At 48.6% G+C, this 22178-nt stretch overlaps 1 protein-coding gene and 1 pseudogene across 6 annotated transcripts in view; one reads left to right on the forward strand and one right to left on the reverse strand.

The window, feature by feature from the left end:
- Window positions 1-22178, reverse strand: part of LIMD1 (LIM domain containing 1) — a 58949-nt gene that overhangs the window by 9019 nt on the left and 27752 nt on the right. For all 6 annotated transcript variants that reach the window (XM_019633945.1, XM_019633950.1, XM_019633973.1 and 3 more), the window contains exons 2-4: window positions 21429-21530; window positions 4150-4217; window positions 558-620 (exon numbers count right to left, since the gene is read on the reverse strand). In XM_019633945.1, the coding sequence (XP_019489490.1) occupies window positions 558-620; window positions 4150-4217; window positions 21429-21530 (233 nt within the window). The remainder of the gene's footprint in view (window positions 1-557; window positions 621-4149; window positions 4218-21428; window positions 21531-22178) is intronic.
- On the forward strand, window positions 13251-14203 carry LOC109377587 (40S ribosomal protein S6 pseudogene; annotated as a pseudogene).

Raw genomic sequence — 22178 nt, forward strand, 5'->3', positions numbered from 1 at the left:
AACTTGGGCCAGTGAAGCAACGTCCTCCACAACTAGACTGAAGAATAAAAGGACAGCAACTTGTCTGTTCCCCTTCCCCCAATTCCCCAATAAAAAATAAAAAAAACTTGTTTCTTGTTCTGTGGTTTCAGAACTAACAGTTCCCCAAAACTCACCTTAGGAACAGACCGAGCCAAGCAGAACAGAGGGGGAAATACCATGTTTATCTGACTTTCTGCACCTGACTCCAAGGTAACTGGGAATTCCGCAGTAAAAAACAGGCTCCATTTGGCATCTCACCTGGGACGCCGCCAGGATCCCAGAAAATCAGAGGGAGGCCAGTGTGATAACAGCATCAGAAACACACCACTGCATGGACTGGATGGTTGAGGGCGCTGACACCAAGAAAAGCCAACAGTGTGGGTTCTACTAGAGCAAGCAAGCTGCATGGCACCGGGTCTGCTTTTCAGATCCGCAGGTCAAGGTAAGAAGCACTGCTCTCGATCATTGATTTCTCGTTTGACTGAGTGCCTCCCCGTCCCACTGAGTTGTTATCTTGCTCAGCTGACACTACTCACCATGTCCATGATCAGATGGCCGCAAAGAAAACACCGGTCAGCAGACTGCTGGAAGCCGGAGTACTGCAGAAGAAAGAGCAAAGAACGTGAAACCCAGGCAGCGCAGCGTTTCCATCTGGCCGCAGCCATCAGGTAAGCCAAGATGGGCGCTTACAGGTACATCTGGGAGCTATGGAGGAAGAAGCAGTCTGACATAATCGGTTCCTCCTCAGGGTGCGCTGCTGGCAGTACCGCCAGCTCTCTGCGCTCCACAGGGCCCCCGCCCCACCCGGCCCGATAAAGCACGCAGGCTGGGACACAAGGCCAGCAAGGCTATGTCATATATCAGGTTCATGTGCGCCGTGGTGGCCGCAAACGCTCAGTTCCTAAGGGTGTGACCTACGGCAAGCCTGCCCATCACGGGGTCAATCGGCTAACGTTTGCTTCAGTCTGCTGCCGAGGGGCGAGCTGGACGCCACTGTGGGGCTCTGAGGGTCCTGACTTCTTACTGGGTTGGTGGAGATTCCACATACGCGTTCTTTGAAATTATCCTCACTGATCCATTCCACAAAGTGATCAGACAGAAATCCTGTCACCCAGTGGATCAACAAACCAGTCCACTCGCACAGGGAGATGCGAGGGCTGACATCTGCAGGCCACAAGAGCCGTGGCCTTGGAGAGGGCCACAGGTCCCACCATTAGAGTGGTTCCCGCCGCGCAGCTTGGAGGGGGCGCAATGCTCTCCAGCCCCACCACTACCGCTGATATGAGTAATGTTCGTAAAATGTTTAGCTAGTAAACAATTTAGGTCAGTCACGTCTGCTTAAAAGTGTTCTTTAATCTGCAGACTGTTTCATGAATGCTTTGTCAAATTATGAAAGTTAAAGTGCAATAATGTCTGAAGACTATAAGAGCTGGTGTATCTTGTTTCTCATAAGTTAAATGCTTTTGTCTTTCCTTTATCTTATTAGGGAGTTTATATGTCAGTGTTTAAAATGCTGTTTGATACAATAGGTGTAGAATAAATTTTGTGAAAGAGGAAGGAAAAAAATAATAAAACCCAGGCAGGGTGGATGAATCCAGCCACTTCCCTGCCAGTCACGAGCATTGCAAGGACTTTCTTAGAAAGATGTGTCACTCTATACAGGAATCTGTCATTACCCCGAGGACAACACAGCTGCCTGATGAATCAGGGGGTAGGCTCTGCCATAAAAGCCACTACAAATACTCAGAGCACTTGCCCTAACAATGACTGCGTCTGGCACCCACGACACGCCGCGCTCTGTGTAAGAGGCTGTGCCTAGAGAGACTTTAATCTCTAAACTGGTGGTTCTCAAGGAGGAATTTCCTAGCATCACCTGGGAACTTCAAGAAGTGTACATTTTTGGGCTCTACCCAGACCTCCTGAACTGGAAACTCAGGGGGTGAAGCCTGGGAATCTGTTTTCACAAGCCCTTCAGAAGATTCAACGCATGTTCAAGTTTGAGACCACCACTCTAATCCTTAAAACAATTCTGCAATGTACATATTATACCATTTCTCAAATAGAAGCAAAGGGAAACTCAGAGAGGTTAAGCAACCTTCTCAAGGTCACACAGTAAATAAGGGGTGAGGACAAGACTCAAATTCAAGTCTGTTTCTGGTTAAAAAGCCAATGCCTTTTACAGTTAGTTTCAAAGAAACTTAATGAATATTATCTAACTTACCTTACACACACACACACACACACACACACACACACACACACACACACAGTTGGAGTCTTGAAAGAAATGAGGAACTCTCTTCAGAAAACAGATACTATACACTGGAAGATACTAGAAGTTTAGATACTGCAAACACAACTTAATGGGGAAAATGTAATGGAAAAGAAGATAGAAAAAAAAAAAGGGAGAAACTCTTCACCAGGCAGTGGAAATTTTTGCTGCCAGGCATCTCCCCGCCATCCTAGGGGTGATAACAGTTCTTTATTTTCACTTGGGCTCCAGCCCCACCCCCCATTTCGGTCCCCACTATTCCTGTAGGGCCCATCCCAGGCTGGGTTCTAAGGCAGGGCAGCTGGCTCAGACCTGGCCATTCAGAGCCTCCCATTCCTCCAGCACCAATGATTTTCCCCAGGGATGCTCATGTGACCCAACAAGAGCCAATGAGGCTCCAGGAGGTGTTCCTGGCGGCTTCTGAAGGCAGGATGGGCACTCTGGAGGGCTGCCACCATCTGGCCATCATATAGTGCCTGAGACTGAAGCTAGCACGGTGAGAGGCAGGGCCAAAAACTGAAGAGAGAATGACTCCTGAGGGCACTGCTGGTTTGAACTTTTTTGCTTAAGCCAGTTTGGGTTTGCTTGAACATGCCTGGCAAACGCTAGTCAAAATGAATCAACCCACACATCCCCAGGCCATCTCTGGGTGTCACGTCCCTCTCCCCGAAATGCAGGTTCCATTCAACCACCATTCCCCAAGCCCCACTCTATGCTCAGCACTGTGTTCGGGTCTGATGAGGTAAAAGGTGGAGACGCATGTTCTTCCCTCCCTGGGAGCATACGGTCGGTCGGTGGAGGAGCAAGACTTGTAATCAGACACAATGCTGTGCGCCAACTGCTCTCCCAGGGCGAGGGGGCTGCACAGAGGGGGCGCGTCCCACTGTGGGGGCAGGAGGGACAAGGAGGGCTGTCGGAGCTCCCTGTGCAAAGAGAGGGTGAAGACATTCCAAGCAGGGGAAACGGCAGTAGCTAGGGAAGGAAGGTGGGGCTGGGTGGGCATGCAGAGAATGGCAAGGCGCAGAGTGAGCAAGACACAGGCTGGGAGAGAGGCAGGCTGCGGGCCGCAGAGAGCTCTTCTGCGCATGCGCTGAACACTGGGCCGCCCGGTGGACACGCAGGCAGTGTGGAGGAGGCCATCAGGCCAGCCCCGGGGAGCCATGCTGATGTTGCAAGCTAAGCTGGTCCAGGGAGGGCATGGTGGCCAAGGATCAGTGCTTGGCCGCATTCTGGGAGAGACAGCAAGGAGGAGGGGTCGAGGACAAACCCAGGACACAGGTCTCAGAGATGAGGACCCAGGGCAAGGTGATGTTTCTGCTTCAGGCAAGTGGAGTGAGGGGCTCCAGCCCAGGACTGTCCAGTGGGCAGTGAGACGTCAGCAGCTGGCCTCAGAGGTGCTGACAGGGCTGGAGCTCAGATCTGGGCGTCACTGGCACACAGATGGCCTTTCTGTGGGTGAGACAGGCTGGATCCCCATTGAGAGCAGGGAGGGTGAGGAGCAGGAAAGGCCTGGCCCCCAGGCCACAGGTTTCAGAGATGGGCGGAGCCAGCATAGATGCGCAAAGCAACACGAGGACAGGCCGAGTGGTTCCAAGGTCCCTTCAAAGCACAAAGCTCTGTGGTTTGTCGGAACATGGGGTTCGGAACATGGGCCACCCTGTGCATCTACAGAAGCAAAATCAGGACCCCTTTCTCGGGCAATGCAGCTTCCCACCGGCTCTGGGGATCACCGCAAGGAACCATCCCCTTCTCCCAGCGGGGCCTCTCTGCACGCTCCCTGTCTGTCTGTCTCTGCTCGCTCCCTGTCTGTCTCTGGTTGGGACTGCAGGGAGGGGAGCCTTGGGTGACAAACTCACCAGGAAGTCTTCCTCACAAAACACTTTGCCATTGACGAAATAAAAGGCTTTTCCTCTTAGCTTCCGGCCTGTGGAAAAAACACAAAGGCAGGGTCACAACAAACTGCAGCAAACAAAGAGAAAAGAAAGGCAAAATCTCTTTAAGCAGAAATAAACACACAAACAATGCTAACTGTTATAACAGTTTCTGACTACTGAAAGCTGCGGGTGGCCCTTGGCCATGGGCAGGCTGAGGCCAAAAACCAGGGCCCCCTGAGGGGTGCTGCTTGGAGGGAAGGCGGACTTGGGAATCACATGCTATGCCCACTTCTCACACCTCTTCTCTGCTGAGAAAGAAACCAGCCAGATATTTGGTGGCAGGATGGCAGAGGCACACACAAGTGGCGGTACCGGGCAACAATCCTTTGTGAAGCTATTACTTCCCAGGCGTTTGGGGCCACCACCTTTAACATGTTCTCCAAGGGATGCTGGTGACAACCTAGCAGGAAAATCCTATAAATCTTATTTTCCTTGTTTTCAGATTTTTTTTTTTAAATCTGAGCTATAGAAAATACACATTGTTGGAAGGGTGATGATTTTTCTTGTTTTCTCTTGATCAAAATGGGGTGAGCAGGAGTGGGAACAATTCAGTGCCCCCTGACTCCTCAGATGTAACTTTAGCTGCCATAAAGTTAGGCCGCTGACAAGAATGGCGTATGGTATCAGTTCCTTTGATCCCTTATGAAAAAGACACAATGGGTCATGTGTTCAAGGCAAGCGGAAGCCTCCTTATGGGGGAACCTGGGACCGTTACTCAGCTGCACACCCAGATCCAAGAACATTTCCAATGACACAGGCATAAAACATATTCAACAGACTCCACGAGAGTTTCGAAACCTGAAGGCATTCTAATCGCTGTGGAATCAAGCCCCAGGGTCCACAACATGAAACCAGAATCAACGATGTTGCAGATATTAACAGAGAAACCCCCTGACAAACACTGAGTGTCCCCAGAGCAGGCAGAACGTGAGGTGATGGACGAGAGACTGTCCATGTGGACTTGTTGGGGCTCGGAGAGGATGCTGAAAAGTATCCCTGCAGAGGAAAAGCCACAGGAAAGGAAACGAACATAGTATTAACTACAAAAGATGGACTGAAAACCTCAGTGTGAAAAACAAAAACTATTATGAGAAAATCCAGGCAGCGGTTTTTGACTTTGGCATGGAATAGGATTTTTGGGGTAAGACATAAAAAGCATATCTTATAAAGGTAAAGACTGACAAATATGACATCAAACATCTAAACTTCTGTTCAACATAAAACAACAAACACAAAGTTCAAAAGTCAAAACGGTTGAAAAGCCAAACTGCTCCTCAGCTAGGAGGCAGAAAGTGTGGGCCAGGGGCCGGTGGGCTGAAGGCCTCAGGCCACGTGGACAGAACCAGGAGACGGAAGAAGCGGAAGAGTGGACCCCTGGCCATGGGTGAGGGTGAGCGTGGCTGCAGACTCTGAGGCCGGACTGCAGGCTGAGGTTAGGAAAGAAGGGTGCAGACTCTGAGGCTGACCACCCACTTTTCGGCCTCTGTACCCCACTTATCAGGAAGGCCCTGCCCTTCTGGCCTGGTCAGACCCTTCTTCGTGTGGTGTCTATTGCTGCCAGACCTACTGTTGTCTCAGTGTCTCCCCAACCCTCTGACTGGTTCCTATAGAACTTTGTAATATTCTGAGCAAATGCTACATTCCTGGAGGGTGTAGTGTAATTTCCAATCAGCTACACATGGCGAGGGCTTGGCGATGGTCTAATAAATGCTGAGCTGAAGAAATAAAAGGCACGCCAGGGACCAGAAGATGGCTATGACTCATATAACAAGGCACGAGTATCTAAAACATGGAAAGACCACCACCGATTGATAAGACAAACACAAGTAACCCAACGGAAAAAACAGGTAAAGGACAGGAAGGGAAGATGCAAAGAAGAGAAAACCTGTTCAACTCTAGGCAATAGCTACTTAAAGATGCCCGACCCCACCAGCAATCAGGATGTGCAAATTAGAACCACAGTGAGATGCTACCTCATTCCCAGGTGGGCAAAACTCACTCCACCTGACAATACACGCCCTGGTGAAGGTTTGGGACGAGAGGAAGCCTTGTGCACTGCTGGTGGGAGTGTCGACGGGCATGACCCCTTCGGGAAGAGTGTGGCAAGAGCCCATAGAGCTGAAGATGCCTGTTACCCACAACATACACCTAGGGGTGCCCCTCGTGAAGCGAAGAATTTGGAGTTCTGGTCACTGGATGAGATACTATTGGGCTGTCGGAAAAATCGTGATGCATTTTTGCAACGAAAAACAGAGAAGATACGTCATGACTTTTCCGACGACCCCATACACAGCAGTCAAAATGAATGAACTGGGTTTGTGCCTATCATTATGAACTGAACATACTGAAGTGTAAATAAAGAAAACTGATCAATGATGCAGTCACATGGTAGGTAAGATATATGTAAGTTAAAGCGCGCGCGCGCGCACGCACACACACACACACACACACACACACGCACACCCAGTACTGTATGTTGTTTATCGATACTTGTATATGTCGTAACAGTAGAAAAACCGGGACTGAAGGATCCATGCACTCAATTCCTGACAGCAGCTGCCCCAGGGAAGGGGAAACGGGACGGGAAAGGGAACCAAGACGATTCCGATTTATCTGTAAAATTCTACTTCCTTTACAAAAAATAAGCCAACATATAAATATTTGTGCATTCTGGGAGGCAAATGAATAAAGGTTATTTCCTATAGCACATTCCTGTAGTTCTTAAATCTCACACACACACACACACACACACACACACACACACTTCTTTAGGTGAAATACTATAAACCAAAACCAAACAATAAACAAGAGAAAACATCTGCACTATATGACAAACAAAGAACTTAACCCATATACACAAGTCACAGTCCAACATAAAAAAAGCAGGAAAAGACAAATAGCAAAAGAAGTGTGAATGACCAACAAATATAAAAGAAAATCTTAAACTTTTCTCATGATTTAAAAAGAAATTGTAAATTAAAATAGTATCCATGCTTGCTCTATCAGAGAGGTTAATACTCAGTGTTAAATGACACTGACAGTCAGGCATTCGAGGGCCGAACTAGGGTGTAGCAAGAACAGGTGCTAACAGCTAAGTGATTTCAAGGTTTCTAACAGAACCCCCTGACAGCCATGGACGTTAATTCCTTTACTTACTGATTAACTCCCCCCTCTATAAAAAGATTCCAGAGGACTCAAAGTTTTAGGGGAAACAAACCGAGAACTGGAGTATCCTCTCCACTTTTTGTCCCCATCAGGCACTTGGGTGAAAACAGACCCGCTGCCTCCAGTCCCTCCCCAAAAGCCAAGGCGACAAGGACACAAACATCCATCCTAACAGGAGCTGCCCACCCGCGAAGAAGAAGAATCCCCACATTGTCTGTCAGCAAGTAAAGCCCAGGTCCAGGCCTGTCTGTGGGGTTCCCTTGTTCTATCTCTTCCTTCTGGGAGAACCCGTTTGGATGAGAGGCAAGGAGGCGAGGCTGCAGCTGCCGATGCGGCCACTAGAGGGCGTGAGGAGGCCGCCTGAAACCCGCCCTGGACTTCCTAGAGAGAGGCGAAGGCGAGGCTTCCGACCCACTGCGTGCAGAACGCGGAGCTCCGGACCCGGTCCAGGACCGGGTCCAGGAAGTTCTAAGTAAACTGAGCTGGGAGCTGATTTTTTGTTTTGGTAGAGGGCAGATTACCTCTGTTCCAAAAATCATAGAGGAAGATCAGTAAACATGCCAGAGCATTGAACCCTCTGGTAGTCTTAAGAAACACAAGTTAAACAAGAGCGATTTCATTTCTATCAACAAAGATTTTTTTAAATGATCACAGTCGTTATGTGATTGCTGTCATTGCATATCTCTGTAAGCTACCGATGCGAGTGTAAAACGATAAACTCTCCCTGGAGAGGGAACTTTAAAGTTTATCTTTGACTCAGAAGGGCTGTCTGGGACTCAGCTTAGGGAAAGAATCTGAAATGTGAATAAATATTTACTTAGATCCAAACTGGAAGCCACAGAGATATGACTACATAAGACAGCGTACATTTAAATGACAAAATATGTAGCATTTGAAATGCCATTCAAATAAGTGTTTTAGTGATACTGGAAAATGCTTATAGTTCAGAAAGATACTCAAAATACCTTAGTAAGTGAAAAAAAGCAAGCTGGATAACTGCATTTATAGTACAATTCCATTTCAGAAACTTATACCCATACACACACATTCCACTGATAACGCAAAAGAAAAAAACCTGGAAAATTGCAACTAGAACTAGTAGTGGTTAGCACTGGTAGATAGCACGACAGGGAAATTTCACTTTCAATTTTATACATTTCTTTTAACTTATCTATTGGGTTGTCGGAAAAGTCATGACGTATTTTTTCTGTTTTTCATTGCAAAAATGCATCATGACTTTTCCAACAGCCCAACAGTATTATGTAGCACTGGTAGGTTGTATTAAACGAAAATTTCACTTACTCCTTTAGACATTCAGTATCTGAAAATCTTTTTCTAGTATTAGGTACACTGGCAAATGGTATGAGAGAAACTGCACTTTTTGCTTCATCCATTTCTATATTAAATTTTTCTAAAGTAGTGTATGTATAATCTGCAAAATAAGAGGCCAAAGAAGGGGCTTAGAGGCTACATCTGCTTTTCCTTTATTAAAAAAAAAAAAAATTTGAGGACTCCCCCACCCCAGACCTGAGAGGTGGGGCCTTCGTCTGCGCTGAAGGACTCAAACTCCAGTTTCTACTTCAGTTTTAAAGGACCATGGACGTTTAGAAACCGAATCCCGTATCCAAATTTATTGGTTTGTATTTTGTCAGTGGGAGAAAAAGCTCACCTCTGTTGACTGCCTTCTATGTTTCAAGTACTGTATTTAGAACTTTCACATATTAAAAAGTTTTGTAAATGTTTAAAAACATTACCACGTTATTGCATCATTAGCCTCCCCTTTCTGTCCCTGTCCTGCCACATGCCCTTTATTACGAGGAAGTCCACGCATCACACTCCCTGTCACCTCCTCTGGGCTTCAGCGAGTGTGGAAAGGGCTCAGCAAAGAACGCGGTAGAAATAAAGCCTATCCCGTGTCAAGGAGCCAGGGATTGCTTATTCTTGGGAATCACTGGAAATGACACCCCAGGATTGCTCCCAACTGTCCAGGTTTCCTTTTCTCTTTATAAAAATCACGATACTTATGAGTTAAACGTTATCATCTCCATTTTATAAATTTCGAGGCTCTGAGAGGCTCACCTAGGTAGCGAGTGGGCAGGACAGGAACCCAGGTTTGTGTGACCCTGAAGTGCATCTTGTCCCCCTGTGCCACGAGCCTGCCCACACTATGTAACACTTGTTGAGCGCACACCTATGTGTGGAACCCCGTTTCTCTCCTCCTCCCAGGGAACGGAGACGGAATTCTCATTTTTTGAAGCACTATCTACGTACTGGGCACTATACCTACATAGTATCTCAATTAATTATCTTGACAACTCTGTAAAAATCTCTTGTGATGGCACATGTGTGGATATAACTTGACTGGTGAGGGGTAGGTGAGGTCAGGCAGAAAACAGCAAGCAACCTCGTCTTGAGAAGCAGCGAGGCAGAGGGAACGTAATCACTCCAGATCTGGCCAATGAAACAGGCAGCAGCTAACCTGGAAATTCCTGGATTCACTGCCACTGTCCGGAAAGTTTCATTCAAATGCAGGATCTAGAATCGCCTTCAATGACATATAAGCTAGAGCAGCCAAACACCACTAGGTGTCCCCAAAGCACAGCAAGGACCCGCCAGGTTGGCACAGCACAACCCACGGAGAGCTCCCAGCTGGCTGTAGTCATTTCATAAATCCTGCAATAATGTGATCCACACTTTAGGCAGTTTAACTCCACTTATGGAATTATGCAAAAGCTAAAGCAGTCAGGCCAACTTGCCTATGTGGCTAAAACTAAGTAGAAGAACAGGGACTGGGACCCAGGTCTCTCTGGAGTAGTCACCAATTCCCACCACACTATATTATCTCCTTGAGCCAGAAGGAGTCTCTCTCAAACCAGGGGGAAGAAGGCGGATTTCTTGGCCGTCCCAGTCAAACCTCAAGGGAGTACAGTGGGGACAAGTTTCTCTGTCCTCACTCCCTATGGTGGCACATCCTCGGAGGTGTGACACCACGAAGCCAGCTGTGGCTGTGCCAGAGCTCACACAGGCAGAGGCCAAAATGGAATGGTGCAGGGGTGAGCACCAAAATATTAGGCCAGCGGTTCTCAAACTTTAGCATGCTTCAGAACCACTGGGTGGCTTTGTTACAACACAGGTCGCTGGGCCCCACCCCCAGAGATTTTGATTCAGTAGGTCTGGCAGGGGCCTGAGAATTTGCCTTTCCCAGGTGATACTGGCGGTGCTGGTCTGGAGAACACACTTGGAGAACCACTGAGGCTTGTCTCTGAACTAGCATTTCCACTTGATGAGCTTCATCGTGGTCAAACAAAAGCGCTAAGGGCTAGACCACACCTGAACAATCAGCATGGAACAGAAAGCTGTGGAGGGAGAGGGCATGTGTCAATGTGACTTCTTTATAATTCTAGTTTCAGAATCACCCTGCTTCCAACAGAGGAGTCCCCCACACCAGGAAACAGCGAGTGATGCACATGCCGAAAACACACCAAGCAAACAGTCTTTCCAGAGCTTTAGAACACAGCAGCCAAAGTTGTTCTTTCTTTAATAGTTTATAAAATATTGACTAATAAGTATGCAGGCTCATCAAGAATCCACTCCAAAAGCCACTTCCCACAGACGCAGTCAATGAATAGTTTATATTTGCCTTCTGGTCACCTTCAGTTGACAAGAGAAAAATGTGGGGGAAACCAGTGTGGCTGGATGAAGGAAACAGCAGCAGAAAGTGTCACAAAGAGAGGTCAGTCACCTAATCCGACAAATGAAACGAAACTTGCAATACTCCCCATTCTCCCTTCCCTCTAGAAATAAAAGTGACTCATCTATTCTGGAAAAGCAATTGGCCCTTAGCTGTAAGACCTCACCACAAATGTCAGTTTCCAAAATACCTCCCTGAAAAGTAAAAATGCGAGACTTTCCCGACAATGAGAACAGTTCCTGAAAAAAGGAAGTTAAAAACTAGCACTCTTTTAGATTGTGTTTGATTTGTACTGTCCCAATTGGTGATTTCAACCCGTGCTGTCTCGGAGTCCACCAGCCACAGATGACTATTTGTATGTAAATCTAAATTAATTGAACTTACATTAAAAATTCAGCTCGAGTACTTGAACCAGAGCATTTCAATACCCTGGTGACCACTTGTGACTAAGGGCGTCTGCATCACACCAAGTTCTGCTTCAAACCACATTGCCCAAAATAGGTTAACTCTTAAAACGCATTGCTAATAACACAGTGCCAGAAAGAAACCAACCAAATTAGTCCGGCTCAAATGAAACTGATCAACCCGGATTCCACAGGCTCCACCAGCCTCAGTGGGCTGAGGAACAAGGCAGAAGAGGGGAGAGTGGAAAGGCACTCAGGGTGGGGTCCTTGGCTTTGCCACTTCCCAGAAACGAGAGGCCGGCCAGTCACCCAACTCCATGGGTTCCTTGGTAGAGGGTGTTGTGGAGAGGACCAAACAGGATTAGAGTGGGGAACCCAGCACAGGGCTGGCTCCTACGAAGTATTTGGCATAATCGCTGTTGCCAAGGAACTTCAGTTTCCTCAACTGAAACCTACTTGAGCTAAAAATCCCATCCACCCCCATTTCCTCCTCTGTCCAACTCCTCCAGGTCACTCCTTCAGTCTCAGTTGACCTGTGGTAAAGGGCCGGGTTTTTGTTTTATTTTTAATTTCCATCTGTCAGATTAATTTTCAGAATAATGTGGAAAAATGAAACACAAACTCCAAGCCCCAGCTTACTGTCAAACTGTTACGAAAGTTTCTCAACAGCCTCTGTTCCTGCTTCGCTCCTTCCTGACCAGCACTGGTCGACGGCCACACTGTGAGTGGCCCTGCTCCACAATGCAGTTCTCTGCTCGCCAGCCACTCCCAAGTCCTTTGCTCTCACACGGTTTTCCAAAGCCGTTCTTTCTGTGTGCCATTCTAGCTATTCTAGACCACTCTCATCCAGATCGGAGAGGAAAACGCTGCATGGAGAAAAAATCCAGGAGATCTGCCGAGGGCATCCTTTGGGATTCAGCAGAACACGATCAGCACACGAGTATGAAGGGACTAACCCAGCTGGGGGTCAAAGACATCCAAAAGGTACAGAGAACAGTGCCTGGTGTTCACGGGGGGCTGGAAGCAGTGCCTATTCCCACCAGCTGCACTGGAGAAACTCCTAATAATCCACTGAAATACACAGGAAGGTTTTGCCCTGAGAGTGGGGAATAATTAGACTGAGTTCTGCTCCAAACTCATGGAAGATCTGACACAGACATTAGAATTAGTAGAGAAGGACATTACAAATTGTTACTGTTCTCCATACGTCCAAAAAGTTAAGCAATGCCATGGAAAATATGTTTTGGGTTTTTTTCTAAGATTTTATCGGGGAATTGGGGGAGGGAACAGCATTGGGGAATCAGGGAAGGGGAACAGACAAGTTTCTGTCCTTTTGTTCTTCAGTCTAGCTGTGGAGGACGTCGCTTCACTGGCCCATGTTGGTATTATCATTGCGCTCTTCCCGCGGGAGGCAGTCGCTGGCCAGCCATTGGACAGACGCTCACAGAGGCTCACGGCAGCTCACTCTGGCTGCCGGCCACTCACAGTATCTTATGGCAGCCCACTGCAGCCCATGCCGTCGCCGGCCACTCACGGCAGCCCAGCTCCAGGTCGAGCTGTTGTTCACCATCTTAGCTGTAGAGGGCGCAACGTCACTGGCCCATGTGAGATCCGAACTGGCGGCCCTCCTGCTCAGAGCTCGCGCGCCCAAGCCAACTTTTAATCAACAAGCCACTCGGCCGGCCCAAGATATGTATTTTTTTTAAAGGCCCAAATTCAACTGCTAAAGATGAAAACTAAAATATTTGTGAAGAAAAATACACTGGATGGGATTAAGAACAATTTACACATTGCAGGAGGAAAGATTAATGACTTTAAAGGCATAACAATAGAAACTGTCCAAAAGGAAACAGAGAGGAAAAGGATTTAAAAATCTGGAAACCCTTTTTCGTGGCGCCTCGGAGGCGGTCCGCTGCTTCAGGATGAAGCAGAGCATCTCTTTCCCAGCCACTCGCCGCCAGAAACTTACCGAAGTGGACAATGAACACAAACTTCGTACGTTTAGGAGAAGCGTATGGCCACAGAAGTTGCTGCTGATGCTCTGGGTGAAGCGCGGAAGGGGTATGTGGTTGGAGTCAGTGGTGGGAACAACAAGCAAGGTTTCCCCGTGAAGCAGGGCGTCGTGACCCACGGCCGTGTCCGCCTGCTCCTGAGTAAGGGGCACTCCTGTCGCAGACCAAGGAGGGCTGGAGAAAGAAGCGCAGAGCTGTTCGGGGCTGCACTGTGGATGCCAGTAGGAGTGTTCTCATCTTGGTCATTGCATAAAAAGGGGAGAAAGGTATTCCTGGTCTCACCGACATTACTGCGCCTCGTCGCCTGGGGCACAAAGGAGCAAGCAGCATCCGCAAACTTCTCAATCTCTCTAAGGAAGATGATGTCCTCCAATATGTTGTGAGAAAGCCCTAAACAAAGAAGGTCAGAAACCGGGGACCAAAGCACCCAAGATGCAGCGTCTTGTTACTCCACGCGTCCTGCAATACAAACGTCATACAGCTCTGAAAAAACAGCAAACTAAGAAAATTAAGGAAGGGGCCGCAGAATATGCTCAACTTTTAGCCAAGAGAATGAAGGAGGCCAAAGAAAAACACTAGGAACAGATTATCAAGAGATGAACGCTGTCCTCTCTGAGAGCTTCTATCTCTAAGTCAAGTCAAAAATGAGATTTTCAGGCCAGCCAGGTGGCACATTGGTTAAGAGCTGGTTTGGGATGCCAGCTCTGAGCAGCAGGGCCCTGGTTCAGATCCCACATGCGGGCTATTTAAACTTTAATTAAAATGAAATAAAATAAAATTTTCAACTTCTCAGTCACACTGGCCACATTTCAAGTGCTCAACAGCCACATGTGGCCACTGGATGCCATTTGAGGCCACGCGAGTCTAGAGTTCAGGGAAGCAGCCAAGGAACTAAAGGCCACATGAAGGTAGACAGGTGGGCAGCGAGGCCAGCTGCAGGGCCACAGACAAGCTCCCCGCAGACGGCATCGGGTCCCAGGGATGCTCACCATGCTCGCACTGCCTGTGTGTCCGCTCTGTAGGCTTCAGGAAGCTGGTATCTCTGTGGGGGGACCCAGGGGTCTGCATCCTAACAGTGGCTGTGACTGATGCACGGTACAGAGTGAGGACCACAGATGTGGCGCAAGAATTTACACCGCGGAGCCACCTGGACCTGAGTTGGGACCCCAGCCCCCCACGCACCAGCTGTGCGACCACTCGAGACTCCACTTCCTCTTGTGGAAATGAGTGTGACTGGGAGGCAAACAGGGGGCGTGAGAAGACGGATCAAATGCTCCATAGACGGTGGTTCATATTACAGCCAGTGACAGAGGCAGAGAAACACTGAGAGAAACCAGGGATGCAAAAGAAATTGTTGGTGAGGAAACACAAGAGAGAGGAAGTACAGAGGGAAGGGAAAGTGAAGGGGAGGGAAGATGAAAGGGCTTGTATTAGTCAGGGTTCACACCAGAGGCACAGAACCAGTGAGTGTGCGAGTGTGTGTGTGCAGATAAATTCATTATAAGGAATTGGCTCCCACAATTATGAAGGCGGAGAGGCCCCAAGAACTGCAGTCGGCAAGCTGCAGGCTCAGGAGAGCCGATGGTGTAGTTCTAGTACAAACTCAGGAAGAACTGATATCCCAGCTCAAATTCCGTTACTCATGGAAAGGTCAGCCTGAGAAGGTTGTCCTCAGGCCTTCAACTGCTTGGGTGGAGACCACCCACAATAGGAAGGGCAATCTGCTTTACTCAGTCCACCAACTATTAATCTCATCTAGAAACGTCCTCACAGACAGACACATCCAGGATAATAGTTGACCAAATGTCTGAGCATCCCACAGCCCGGTCAAGTTGACACATAAAATTAAACCATCACAGTGCCAGAGTTGGGGTCAGAAATTTGAGAACATTTGAGAGACAGACCATTTAAGAAAGAAAAGAAGAGATGCTGTTGGCAAGACAAGAGAGTCAAAGAGGCCCAAGTAGTGTATTTGATGCCAGCATGAAGGTCACACCTCCAAAAAAGAGCTTACTCCCCAAACCCAGGATTCTGGCTCCGAGATGAGGCCCCCACTGCAACGTCTTCATGCTAATGAGGGTGTCGTGCCCCTGGCACATCAGCACACACTCCATTCTCCTCTTAGAGTTGAAGAGACAGGTGACACATAGGGTGCCACCACCAGTCTCACTCTTGGGCTGGGATTACTAAGGAAAGAAATGCAGATTTCCACCCCAAACTATGCATGTGCTTGGAATGGAGATGTGGTAACAATTAATGATGGAAGTTACCCTGGAGTGACCTCTACAATACGGTTCAAAAAGCCAGGCTCTACTGGCACGAAGCATCTGATGTTCTCCTCTAACATTAGGGACTTCACAGCCTCTGGTTGAACCAAGAGTCTGCTCTGGGGAACCACGTCTGGTCCCAACTCCGGTGGGCCCAGCAGAGCTGGGTTTGCTAGAGACGGAAACAGGAGACCCTTTGATATGACGCCAAGTAAAAGTCAGCCCTCTGCTCTCATCTGGCCCGCACAGCCCTTTGCCCAGCTGTCTATTTCGGTTGTTTCCTGATTTCTCCCTCGCCCACTGATTTCCTTCAGAATCTGCCCACTTTTCCTTTCTCGCATTCTTGGTCTTCAGCTTTTTCCTTGGATCCAGCTGACTCATTCGGCTCATGCGTAAATGCTGAACATAATGAGAAATATCGGGATGACCCAACGGCTCAGAGATTCAGGGATCAAAGGCCTTAAGAAAGAAGAGACCACGAATCAAAGCCCTCCATCCATTTCTCTGCTACGACGCGGCCCACTGTGGAGTCCTGTCTCCCCTCTTCCAGGCCCCAGGCTGCTCTTCGGCATTCACGACTCAAGGGCATCCGAACACCCAACCTTTGTCATCACACAGTCCCAAGGCAGCAGATGGACTTGAGAAATCACAGCAAGACCCCATGTCCAGAGCCAGCTTCCTTTCCTTAGCATGCAAACTCTCTAAGCAAAGGTAACTTAATATAGGGGCTGACAGCAAGGGCTGGGGGTCCACACGGTCCTGGGCTCAAGTGCCCACGAGGGACTTAACAGCAATGTAACCAACCACAAGCAAACTAAGCTCTCCAAGCCACTGTCTGCCCATCTGTAAAGTGCGGGTGATAATAATGCTGACGTTACTGGATTACTACAGGATTTAGTGAGCTACCACGGGTAGAGGGCTCGGGTGGGCCAGGCTGACAGTAAGCTAGAAAGCTCACCTATGAACTCCAGCAGGCCCTCGAATATCGTCGTTTCCTTATAACGTTGAGGAGATGCTGTAGGAACTTAACTCTTGTTTCTATCAAATAGCCTACGGTACAATTGGTTTCGTTATTTATCATCTCGCGTGAAGTCACAGATCCTGTCGGTGATGTTAAGTGAGGAGTCGCTGTACTTAGAAGCGTTGTGATGACTGTTTTAAGGAGGCAGGTGTCCCCTGAATTAAAGGAAGACCTCCCTCCCTAGCTCAGGTCCCACTATTTCAGAATCTGTGAGCAGTTTCAAAGCCTGGGTGGGCGAGGTAGTCTACAAAGTCAATGATAAAGGTACACGGGATGTCAGAGGAAGTGTTCAGACTTAGTAAGAAAAACAAAATAGCTGACAAGAACCCTCTGTTCTTCCGAACTTACTAGGTGGTAAACCACCAATCACTGACTGAGAATCTCTGTTCCACAACACTGGGCTAAATTCTAGTTGTTTTATTTACGTGAAGTAATGAAATGGCACTTTTTTTCGTGTTCTACAATAGATGCAGGCTTTCCATTGACATAGACAGGCTTTCTCCTAATTGGGTCTGAGCGTGTAAGATTTCACTATAAACCCCATTCAGTTTTTAACAGGCATGGGTGTTTGGTTTTTGGAAGGTGGGATAAGGCATAAATTTCTTAGTTTTGTTGTGTTTTGTTCCCTAAGGTACAGCTGGCAGGTCACAGTGCACCCCACCCAGGAATTAAGCACTAGGGTACGGCACTGAGAGTCATCTGTTCTGACCTCGACGTGCACATCCCAGCACTGTTCCCTGAGTGGACCTCGTCTGGCCCTCGGTGGTCTTCTTCCTCTGAGCTCAGGCCACCCCTGGGCTCAATTCCCACTGGCCTCGGACTGCCCGCAGCCCAATCCCCACCCCCAGGACCTGGGCACCTTTGTGTTCTATAAGCTTCAGGGGATGACAGCAGATGGAATCGCCAACCTAGTCCATCATTTTCCGTCTCATACAGATGAAAAATAATAGCAGCCGTGAGCAAGCCATGACGCGACAAACAGGTTTCGCCTTGACTCAAGGGTAGAATTTGGTTCATTTTTATGAAATGAACAAAATCTTTCTTTTGGGACCTGAAACTGCCTGGAGTGTGAACACAGAGCCTTGCCTTCTCTCTCCCCACAGTCTATTCTGGAAGGTGCCAAGGAGAACTGCACTTGACCCCACAAGTCCAGGACACTTTTTCTTCCTTCTCATTCCACCACCTCTCTCAAGCCACAGACAGGCGCCAGCTTCTCCTCAGACAGGCCACTTGACACACAGGGTCCAGACACAGTTTGTGGCTGCCAGCCGGGGTCATGCCTGGCCTCTCCACTGACCCTCCCTCCCACCCCACGGTGTGCCCACGGCTTCCTGAAAGAGCCCAGATGGGGGCATGGCCACTTCGGGTGGACAGAACCTGCAGGGGGAGAAGGGAGACACCGCACACATCTCCATGGCAACCAAACACACTCCCCCGCCCTCCCAGGAGCATGTCAAGAAAGAAAGAACTTTAACAAACCACAGAAACACCCACACACTCACCCTGAAGCATACTTCTGGGAACGAACACCAAGGAAACAATTCAGCAGAGAGAGAGAAAAAAAAACATATGCACAAAGACAATCCCCGGGGCTGTGTGTGATCACCAGAAACAAGCTTGATGCCATAAAACCAGGAAACAACTCAGTCGGTTACTATGTAACCGTTAAAATGATTATGATGAAGACTGCAGAGACGGGGATGAATTTATGACAAAATGTTAAATCCAAAAGGATACGATACTGTTTTTATGCTATGATTACAGCTCTAAAAATTTTGGAGAAACTTTGGACAAGTCTGTATAAATTTGGACAAAACATAGAAGGGAATCCATACAAGGGAAAATACCTGTGCTAGAATAACATAACACGTTTCCGCCTTTCAATTTTTCTTTGTGGTTGTCACGGAGCGCCCGGCGCCTCCTTCTGCCGAAAGCAGTCACGGGGCAGCAGTAAGTCAACCGAACAAAGGAAATGACTTCTAGTGTCCAAGAGAAGCTGCTCAGGCACATGCCTGGGTCTCCAACTGCTCCTACCAGCGGGCAGGAACTGAGTGCTTACACCCAGCAGGAGCGTGTGCAGGCCCCTTGGCAAACAGCAACACCGCCACTCACTTTCTGATGGGGGCCCCGTCCTCACTCCCTCGGTATTGCTAATCTAAGGGCCCAGTCTGCTGGCACCGGAGTCCCAGAGTGGTGTTCAGAGCCTACGTGAGCGCACCAAGAAGAAAGCGGGGCATGCCAGATTCAGGAGAAACGGTTCCTTCCTACGATAGGACCAGGGAAGGCTTCCTGGAAGAGGCGGTGTTTCATCTGGGTCTCAAAGGCTGGACAGAATTTAAATGGATGAAGTGAGCGGAGAGAGAAGCTTCTACTGGAATCAGACACATGAAGGCGGAAAAGGGGAATTCAGCTTGGCTGTGATAAGTCAGTAGGAAGTAATAATGCAGCCTAGACCACAAGGGCCTTAAATGCTAGACCAAGCACAGACCCAAACCAGCTGTCTTCCTTAAGCCTTCGTGCTTGTCATAATTTGATGCAAGTATTTCCCCATGTATAAGATGCACCCTTTTTTGAAAAATTTGGGGTCTAAAAACGGGGTGTGTCTTATACAGTGGTTGTAGGGGTTTTGTTTACTTGCATTTCCTGATTTTTTTTCGCACTTATTTTTGCGCTCATACAACCACTGTATAAGACACACCCAGTTTGTAGACCCCAAATTTTTCGGAAAAGGGTGCGTCTTATACATGGGGAACTACGGTAAACTCAACCCATTAAGGAATTGACAGCTAGTCAAGCAGCCACAGGAGGAAGCAACTGACTCATCCATCAATGGTTTCTTTTTTGGTTGTTGGGTTTTTTTTTGCCCAACAACTTTCTGAGTTCAAATGATAATTGCTTGAGAAGAAAAACAGCTCCTATTTAATATTTCCTTTTTTTCCTGGAATAGAGCAAATATTCAGAAACAGTTGCAGGAGCCAAAAGTCAAAGATACATTTTTAAAGAAGGTATGTATGATCACGTGTCAAAGATTTTATTTAACTCATCAATGAATGAGGGAACCAATAAGATGTTACCACCGGGAGACTGCAAAGAACCACACAAGGGCAGGCCATCAGACATGCTGAAATGAACTAAACAAAAAGACGCAAAGCCACAGGGGTCAATCTCCACCAGACAGTTTGTGTTGTCATGGACGAGAGCCACGTGCAGAGTGTAGCAAGACTCAGAGACAAGGCAAGGTCCCGCGACCCAGACAATCCAGTAACGAGACAACTGCCTTTCCACTGAGGACGCTCGAAGACTTTCTGATCCCTTTCTAAGTCTTCAACAATTTTTCCCTACAGAGGCGAATACTGATCATCCCTTGAACCGTAAACCCTCAGGCACGTGTTTTATGGGAAACATAAAACGCAGTGAGGACTGAAGCATGAGGTTTAGAACCCGGCCGGGCGTATGCCTTGGAAGGTGAGGAGGCAGGCGCAGGCGCAGGCCCACCTGGGTCACTTTAGACTAGGAGCCAAGAGGACCTCAAGGGCTGCGCCACAGGCCAACTGAGAGCAAGTCCCTCCCTTTACCTTCTCCAGACGCTTCTAAAATGAGCCTGGCACTAGTCCAAGGTCTCAGCCCTGGCCACCCCCTGAAGTCACTGAAGGAGCTCTGAACAGTACACCTGCCCCACACTAGACATTCTATCCCAGGGCGTCTGATTCTGCTGGTCAGGGTGGGGCTGGGACAGCAATGGTTTTTAAAATCCCCCCCAGCGATTCTCATGAGCAGCCAGGATGGAGAACCACAGGGCCAGATAAGACCCCTTCGTCCCCGACACTTGGCTTTGTTGCAATGTCTCCTTTTATTTGACAGCGGCTAGCCTTGGTATAGAACTGGAGAACATCAGTGGGACATTTTCCAGAAATGCTCCTCAAAATTGATCTTTGGTAGACACCATAAAACGAGCACAATTCATGACCTGGTCAAACGTCCTACATTGTGTTAGAATCTGTGGGTGCCATCGATTCAGTGAGCAGTGTGCTGAGCTGAGCACAGGCCTGGTCTCCTGATTTGCTGCTTTCATCACAATGCACGTACCAGAGTACCAAGATGCCCACGGGTGTGTGTGCTCATAGGCACCAACACCTGTGCAGGGTGCACGCACAGGCATTCATGCACACACGCACACTTTAAACTCGTGCAGCAGCCTCCAAATCGAAGACCGGGGTCAAAGAGACACAAAGGGGCCCCACCTCACCCTGGGCTGGGGTAATGGACTGACGTCACCTTTTGGTTGGCTGGTCCCCACAGTGTGGGAGATAAGTGACAACAGGCAAACGTTGGCAAACCCGAGCTCCCCCCACGCAACTCTCCTGACACCTGACAGGCATCACAAACCTGATGTTATTAGGGATCACTGTGAATCCACTCAACTTACCACCGAAGCCCATCCCAGGCGATCCCTGGTACTCTGTGATCAATCACCTTACCCTGACGGGCCTCGTGTTGGCGGCACGAAGCCTTTTGCTCTAGATGACACTGTCCGGCCTTTCTGTGGGTCATGGAGGGCCGAGGGCCGAGTGTCTCCAGGATGGATGCTCTGCCCTCTCCTCCCTTTCTCGGACCCCACGATCCCTAGCCCCCTACACTTACTGCAGGCTGCACAGGTGAAACAGGCATCGTGGTAGAGGTTCCCCATGGCCTGGCAGGCCTGGCCGGCTCCAAACACACCTTTGCTGCATTTCACACAGGCTCCTGCAAAGTCAAGAACACAGCAGTGAGTCAGAAGGGAACAGTGTAAACAGAATCATAAAAAGCCAGATACCCATCCGTCCGCATAGCCAGCTCTTCTCCAAATCCTATGGGTTACTCCTTTGAAAGGTCTTTCTCTCATGCTCTCTCCCCCACCAGCCTTTCAACCATCAGTCCTTCCAACCGCAGGAATCAGCCACTGGGCTGGGCTTCAGGCCCCCACTCCCTGCCCTGCGCTGTCCCCTGCTTTGTCCATCCACTCCCTTGCCCAAAGGCTCCCACTGTTTATAAGGCAACATCCAAAATACCGCACCATGATTATAATATGCCAAGCACGCAGGTCGGGAAATTTCACCTAAATGATTTCATTTAATTCTCGGTAGGAACCATCAATTAGGATTTACTATCCCCACTTTTTACAAACGTATCAAGCCCCAAGCCCAGGCCTGTCAGACTGCAAAGCTGGTGCTCTCCCCTGCCCTCTCCCCATTACCTGGCCCCTCACCTCCAAACACGCTCCCCACCCCCATCTCAGCTCTTAGCCTTGCTCATGCACTTCCCTGCGTGGCACCCTGCACCCACCTTCTGTCCCTTCAAGCCCTTCAGGCCTTCTGCCATCCCTCCAGCCCTCTGGCTCTGAGGCAACATGGT

This window comes from Hipposideros armiger, unplaced genomic scaffold (genome assembly GCF_001890085.2).
Source record: "Hipposideros armiger isolate ML-2016 unplaced genomic scaffold, ASM189008v1 scaffold_18, whole genome shotgun sequence".
In the NCBI taxonomy this organism is placed as follows: Eukaryota; Metazoa; Chordata; class Mammalia; order Chiroptera; family Hipposideridae; genus Hipposideros; species Hipposideros armiger.